Source organism: Ceratotherium simum, chromosome 37 (assembly GCF_057802395.1).
Source record: "Ceratotherium simum simum isolate JZ-2026a chromosome 37, ASM5780239v1, whole genome shotgun sequence".
Classification (NCBI taxonomy): Eukaryota; Metazoa; Chordata; class Mammalia; order Perissodactyla; family Rhinocerotidae; genus Ceratotherium; species Ceratotherium simum.
In genome coordinates, this window is record NC_141936.1 from 20,538,299 (window position 1) to 20,545,310 (window position 7,012).

The 7,012-nt window shown below is 47.1% G+C and overlaps 1 protein-coding gene across 1 annotated transcript in view; it reads right to left on the reverse strand.

Annotated features, from left to right (window-relative positions):
* The window catches only part of CYP27A1 (cytochrome P450 family 27 subfamily A member 1), a 41,938-nt gene extending 36,219 nt beyond the window's left edge, over positions 1-5,719 (reverse strand). Inside the window, exon 1 of the mRNA XM_004427563.3 lies at positions 5,331-5,719. Coding sequence (XP_004427620.1) covers positions 5,331-5,591 — 261 coding nt within the window. The 5' untranslated portion in view covers positions 5,592-5,719. The remainder of the gene's footprint in view (positions 1-5,330) is intronic.
* Positions 5,720-7,012: the final 1,293 nt, after the last annotated feature.

The window sequence follows — 7,012 nt, forward strand, 5'->3', positions numbered from 1 at the left end:
CCATCACAAAGAGAAATTAAGAAAACAATCCCATTTATAATTGCATAAAAGAATAAAATACCTGGAAATAAATTTAACCAAAGAGATGAAAGACCTGTACACTGAACACTATGACATTAAAGAAGGAAACTGGGGGCTGGCCAAGTGGTGCAGCGCTTGGTTAAGTGCACGCGCTCTGCTTCGGCAGCCCGGAGTTCGCTGGTTTGGATCCCGGGCGCACATCAATGCATGGCTTGTCAAGCCATGCTGTGGCCACGTCCCATATAAAGTAGAGGAAGATGGACACGGATGTTAGCCCAGGGCCAGTCTTTCTCAGCAAAAAAGAGGAGGATTGGCTTCAGATGTTAGCTCAGGGCTGATCTTCCTCACCAAAAAAGAAAGAAAGAAAGAAAGAAATTGAAGACGACATAAATAAATGGAAAGATATTCCATACTCATGGATTGGAAGAATTAATGTTGCTGAAATGTCCATACTACCCAAAGCAATCTACAGATTCAACACAACCCCTATTAAAATTCCAACAGCATTTTTCACAGAAATAGAACAAACAATCCTAAAATTTGTATGGAATTACAAAAGACCTCAAACAGCCAAAGCAATCTTGAGAAAGAACAAAGCTGGAGCTGACATGCTTCCTGATTTCAAACTATACTACGAAGCTAGTAATCAAAACGGTATGGTATTGGCATAAAAACAGACATGTAGATCAATGGAACAGAATAGACAGCCCAGAAATAAACCCAGGCATTTATGGTCAATTAATTTATGACAAAGGAACCAAAAGCACACAATGGGGAAAGGACAATCTTTTCAATAAATAGTGTTGGGAAAACTGGACAGCCACATGCAAAGGAATGAAACTGGACCACTATTTTACACCATATACAAAAATTAATTCAAAATGGATTAAAGATTTGAACATAAGTCCTGAAACATAAAACTCCTAGAAGAAAGAATACGAGGTAAGCTCCTTGACATCAATCTTGGCAATGATTTTTTGGATTTCATATCAAAAGCATAGGCAACAAAAGCAAATATAAACAAGTGGGACTACATCAAACTAAAAAGCTTCTGCACAGCAAAGGAAGTCATCACAAAATGAAAAGGCAACCTACTGAATGGGAGAAAATATTTGCAAATCATATATCTGATAAGGGTTAATATCCGAAATACATAAAGAACACATACAACTCAATAGCAAAAAAAACAAGCAATTAGATTGAAAAATGGGCAGAGGATCTGAATAAACATTTTTCCAAAGAAGACACACAGATGGCCAACAGGTACATGAAAAGGTGCTCAACATCACTAACCATCAGGGGAATGCAAATCAAACCCACAACGAGCTATCACTTCACACCTGTTAGAATGGCTGTCATCAAAAAGACAAGAAATAACAAGTGTTGGCGAGGATGTGGAGAAAAGGGAACTCTTGTGCACTGTAGGTGGGAATATAAATTAGTGCAGTCACTATGGAAAACAGTATGGGGGTTCCTCAAAAATTAAAAATAGAACTACCATATGGTAGTAGTACCAATACTACTTCTGGGTATTTATCCAAAGAAAATGAAAACACTAACTTGAAAAGATATATGCACCCCCATGTTCATTGCAGCATTCTTTACAATAGCCAAGATATGGAAGCAACCTAAGTGTCCATCGATGGATGAATGGATAAAGAAAATGTGGTGTATATACAATGGAATATTAGCCATAAAAAAGAAGGAAATCTTGCCATTTACAACAACACGGGTGGACCTTGAGGGCATTATGCTAAGTGGCAAAAGTCAGACACGGAAAGACAAATACCAAATGATCTCATTTATATGTGGAATCTAAAAACAATACCAAACTCATAGATACAGAGAACAGATTGGTGGTTGCCAGAGGTGGGAGGTGGAGGGTGGGCAAAATGGGTGAAGGTGGTAAAAAAGTACAAACTTCCAGTTAATAAGTCCTGGGGATGTCATGTACAGCATAATGACTATAATTAATAATACTGTATTGGGGCCGGCCCAGTGGCGCAAGCGGTTAAGTGCGTGCGCTCCGCTGTGGTGGCCCGGGGTTCGCCGGTTCGGATCCCCGGTGTACACCGACGCACCTCTTGTCAAGCCATGCTGTGGCGGCGTCCCATATAAAGTGGAGGAAGATGGGCATGGATGTTAGCCGAGGGCCAGTCTTCCTCAGCAAAAAAGGAGGAGAATTGGCAGATGTTAGCTCAGTGCCGATCTTCCTCACAAAAAAAAATAATAATAATAATACTGTATTATATATTTGAAAGTTGCTAAGCGAGTAGATTTTAAAAGTTCTTACCAAACACACAAAAAATTGTAACTTTAAAACAAAAAAAAAAAAAAAAAAAAACAACATAGGGCCGGCCCTGTGGCTTGGTGGTTAAGTGCGCGCGCTGCAATGCTGGCGGCCCAGGTTCGGATCCCGGGTGCGCATCGAGGCACCACTTCTCCGTCCATCCTGAGGCCGAGTCCCACATACAGCAACTAGAAGGATGTGCAGCTATGACATGCAACTATCTGCTGGGGCTTTGGGGGGAAAAAATAAAATAAATAAAATCTTTAAAAAAAAAAACAAAAAAACATGATACATGAAATGACGAATATGTGCAGGGGGCATTAGGGGGCACAAGAAGGGTCACTAACCCAGGGAATCCACAATAACAGCTACAGAATAGATAGCTGATCTCATTCTCAAGGTCGACATTTGTGAAAGATATCAATTTAATATAAATTTACATACAAATTTGACATATGTTCACATTTCATTTTTCTGGCACTCGACATTATTTTAGTTAAGAAAGAGAAAGGAAGTGGCATTTGTGAACTAGCCTGATTTTCACATGTCCCAATTCCCACTCCACCCACTTAAATCCTACAATGCTTCCCTAAGCCGATTTTATTATTTTTTATGTGTGATACGCAGTTTTTGACAACGGAGGGTGTCAAAACCCCCCTCAACGCAGGGGACATTATGGTCAGCTGCTCTTATATCAATTCCACTCCTTCCTCTGTGTGGTAGCCACCTGGTTTAGGTGGGAGGGACCCGACCCCAGCTTTAGAGGTGAGCGTGCAGGGGTCTAAGCTAATCAGTGTGTGCCTATGGCCACTATGATGGGTTCAGGGATGGGCAATTAACCCATGCCAGTCACCTAACCTCTGCAAGACAGCAGAGCCAAGAGAACCACAGACAAACAAAACTGTAGCTTTGATGATCTCATGAGTCCCTAGAGCAAACCATACCTGAAGAGCACCCAACTATTAGACTTTTCAATTATACGAACCCATAAAGCTACTTTATAGTTTAAGCCAGTGTGAGTGGCAACCAAACGAATATGAACTGATACAAAGTGAGTCACTGAAACGCATCTTTCTCAATAGGGGTACCTGGATTTTATAGATATGCGGCTCTCCGCTCTTTAGTAACTCATACCTCTTTATTAACGCACACATGTAGTGGGAAGGGCTAATATATTTCCCATGGGACAGCCCAGGTCCCTGTGACTCTAGATAGCTGGGAATGAAGGGCTGGAGCCAGGGGGTCCCCTAAATCCTAGCCCTGGCCTCTCCTTTCAAAGGCCACAGATTCCTGGCTTTCTCCTGCTTCCTCCTCCACCTCCTAGGGCGATCTAGAATTTCTTGGGTAGTTAATGCGCTAGAGATAATCCCAAGTAAAACCTCCCAGGAAACTGCCCCTGAGAAACAATGAGAAATTCTTAGTCCTCACCTTTGGGGCATTCACTGGGCCTCTCACATTTCTAGAGGTTAAACCAAGCAAGGGAAGTTTACAGAGTTCTGGTTTCTTGGCTTACTTGGTTTCTTGGAGCTGAGCCCACATGGAACGATCTTTTTAAGCATCTCCGAGTGCCTTGTGACCTGCCCACCAAGTCTGGGAAACACGAGCACAACAGGGAAGGCCCCAGGGGAGGCAGCAGGAACTCCGACAAACACAGAGGATACAGGTGCAGAGAAACTGTGCTCAGCTTGGACCTTCAAACCCTCAGAGTCATTTTCTCCCTCATCCTCAACTCCCAGTCCAGCTTTCTCTGGAGGACGGCTCAGACACTGCCACACCCGACCCTTTGTCACCTGAGGCTCTCTCCACCTCTCCTGTCCAATCCATCCTCCTGCACACACACCATAACCTGCACATTGTCCCTTGGAGGCCACCTTCACCCCATGCCTGCTCAAGAGCCCACCATGGCCCCTCGGAGGAACCAGGGCCCTTAGTCTGACCTTCAAGGTCCTCTTCAAAGACCTGTCCGATCCCCAGTCCCCACAGCTCCTCATTTTTGACTGCTGCCCAGTACATGCACATAGTAACCAGTCTGTTCACCAGCCCAGCCTAAGGCCTGCCTACTCCTCCTGTCAATCACTGACAACCACACAAGTGCCTGGAGAGCATATGTGAATCAAGGGACCTCCCCCTGCCCCAACCCTGGACCAGCTGCTCCTCCCAGGGCAATAAAATAGCTCTTTATTGATTTGTTTACTCTCTTGTCCTCCCTCTTCCCCAAAGGAGCTTACAACCCCATGAGGGCACTGGTCTCATCACAGAGAATCTCAGCACTTGGAAAAATGCCTGGGGTAGAGTTGGGTGAGTTATTTGTTAATAGTCATTAGGAAGACAGATCCCACGAGAATCTCTTTGGCTCACTTCCTAAAACTTCACCAACTAAACCAGCACCGGGTTTTCCAGTCTCCGTCTGTTGACAGTGCATTATCCCTTCATCCCTGCCTCGTCTCAGTGTTCCACTAGATAAACTCTTAATCACCAAAGTTTGATTTCTTAATAACAAAAATGCACCTTTTCCTTAATGTCTATGATTTTGCTTTCACTCCCTGAGAAGTGACATCTTTTTTCCCCTAAGGGGAGTTTAGCTTCCAAACTGCTAAACCTCTGTCATCCTCCCCGAGGCCATTTCTTTTGGAAGAAGTCTGTGGTTGCCGGTATCACCACAGAATTAGATAGTGGTTCTCTAACATCTGGCAGCTTCTACACTTGCATCTGCCATTCTAGTACCAATCCAGTTCTCTCCTTTCTCAACCTTTGTCCACTTTAAACTTAGCTCCCCAGTCACCTCCTTCCTCGTGCCTTCCTGGTTCATATCACTCCTCGACCTGTTCATTTCAGTTCAAAGGGCTCCGTCTACCCTCTGCACATAACCACTACAGAACTCCAGTTCATGACCACAGCCCCAGTCGGTCCCGAGCTAAGTTCCCGTGTCCTTCACTTTTTGCCCAACGTCTCCCCATCCCCAGCTTCTCCGTCCCGGTGCGCACTCCCGCCCTCCGGTCGCGAGGCGCCGCTGGGTTACCTGGAGCTGGTGCAAGCGCAGAATGTAGCCTTGCCCTAACATCTGGAATAAGACGCGCAGCTGCCCTGGCCCTTTAAGCTCCTCCAGGCTCCGCAGCCTCCGCTCGCCAGGCCCGGTTCCGGGAGCCTCGGAAGAATCGGTCGCCGGGAGGGCGCCGGGGATCGTGGCCTTGGCTCTGGCTCCTGGTGGGCCGAGGCCAGAGCGGACTACCCGCGTCCCCAGCAGCGCCCACCGCATCCTCGCGCAGCCCAGCGCAGCCATGGCTCGCACCGCCACGCCTTTGGGTCGCGAGCGCAGAGCGCCTGGATCCCGCCGGAGACAGATCAGGAGGGGCGGGCTCCAAGGCACCGGTAGCCCGGGGTGGGGCGGGCGAAGCCGGCCAGTCCCCTTACTGCTCACTTTTCCTCTCGGTCTCAGTCCCTCCACACAGGACCTGACGAACACACAGAAGCCGCCTTCTCCAACTGTCCGCCTCCCGGTGCAGGAAGGATCCGGCCAACGCAAAGGCAGCAGATGCACAGGGGCACTTAGGGAGCCCCACAGAGCTCGGACGATGGCGCCTCGCCCGCGGCTCCCCACCTCACACTGCCGCGAGCTCCCAAGCAGAACCCGAAGTCCGCTTGGTCTGAACTCGGAGCAGGAGGGCCGCAAAGTTCTCGCCAGCCTGGGAGGCTGCCAAGGTCCAGAGGCCCCACCCAGAGAGGCCGGCCCTCCCCCGACCTGCCGGCTCGCCGCCCCAGAGCGCCATAGCCCAGTGGTCCTCGCCTTCCGCGGGGACGGACGCGGCAGCAGAAATTAAAGCGGCCGCTGGCTCATCCTAATGGCCCCGGGGATTGATCCCGGAGTCTGCGCGCTGAGCGAGGAGAGAGCAAAACAAAAACGTGGCCCAGATTCCAAAGTCATCTGATTCCTGGAGCGGGGGAGACAAACAAATAGGCAAAGAAATTTAAATATTAGGGCTTTTTTATTTGTAATTCTCTCTTTTTTGTTGTTGTTGAGGAAGATCTGCCCTGAGCTAACATCTGTGCCAATCTTCCTCTATTTTCTATGGCTGACGAGTGGTGTAGGTCTGAGCCTGGCATCGAACCTGCAAATCCAAGCCACAGAAGCGGGGCTGTGCAGAATTTAACCACTACACCACTGGGCAGCCCCTAAATATTAGGGTTTTTAAATTCAGTCCTACCCCTCCTCCCTCCCCACCTCACACACACTCCCAAGTCTGCTAAAGCAGGGTTTTCAAACTGCAGGTTGAGACCAGATTTAGTGAGTGTGACCAGAATTATTTTTTAATAAGATGGAAAAGAACAAAATAGTACAGATAATATTGCAAGAAGAAAAAGTATCATTTCATGAATGCTTTGTTTCATATAACCCTTTGTTTCAAAGCATAATTTTCAAAAAGTCAAAAACATGACTCAGTGGCCAGCCCAGTGGCTTAGTGGTTAAGGGTGCATGCTCCGCTACCAGCCGCCTGGGGTTGGGACCCCGGGCGTGCACGTAGGCACCGCTTCTCCGGCCATGCTGAGGCTGAGACCAACGTACAGCAACTAGAAGGATGTGCAGCTATGACATACAACTATCTACTGGGGCTTTGGGGGAAAAATAAATAAATAAAATTAAAAAAAAAAAACATGACTCATACAAATATAGAATAAACTGCAAGGTCAAAGATTATGCAACTC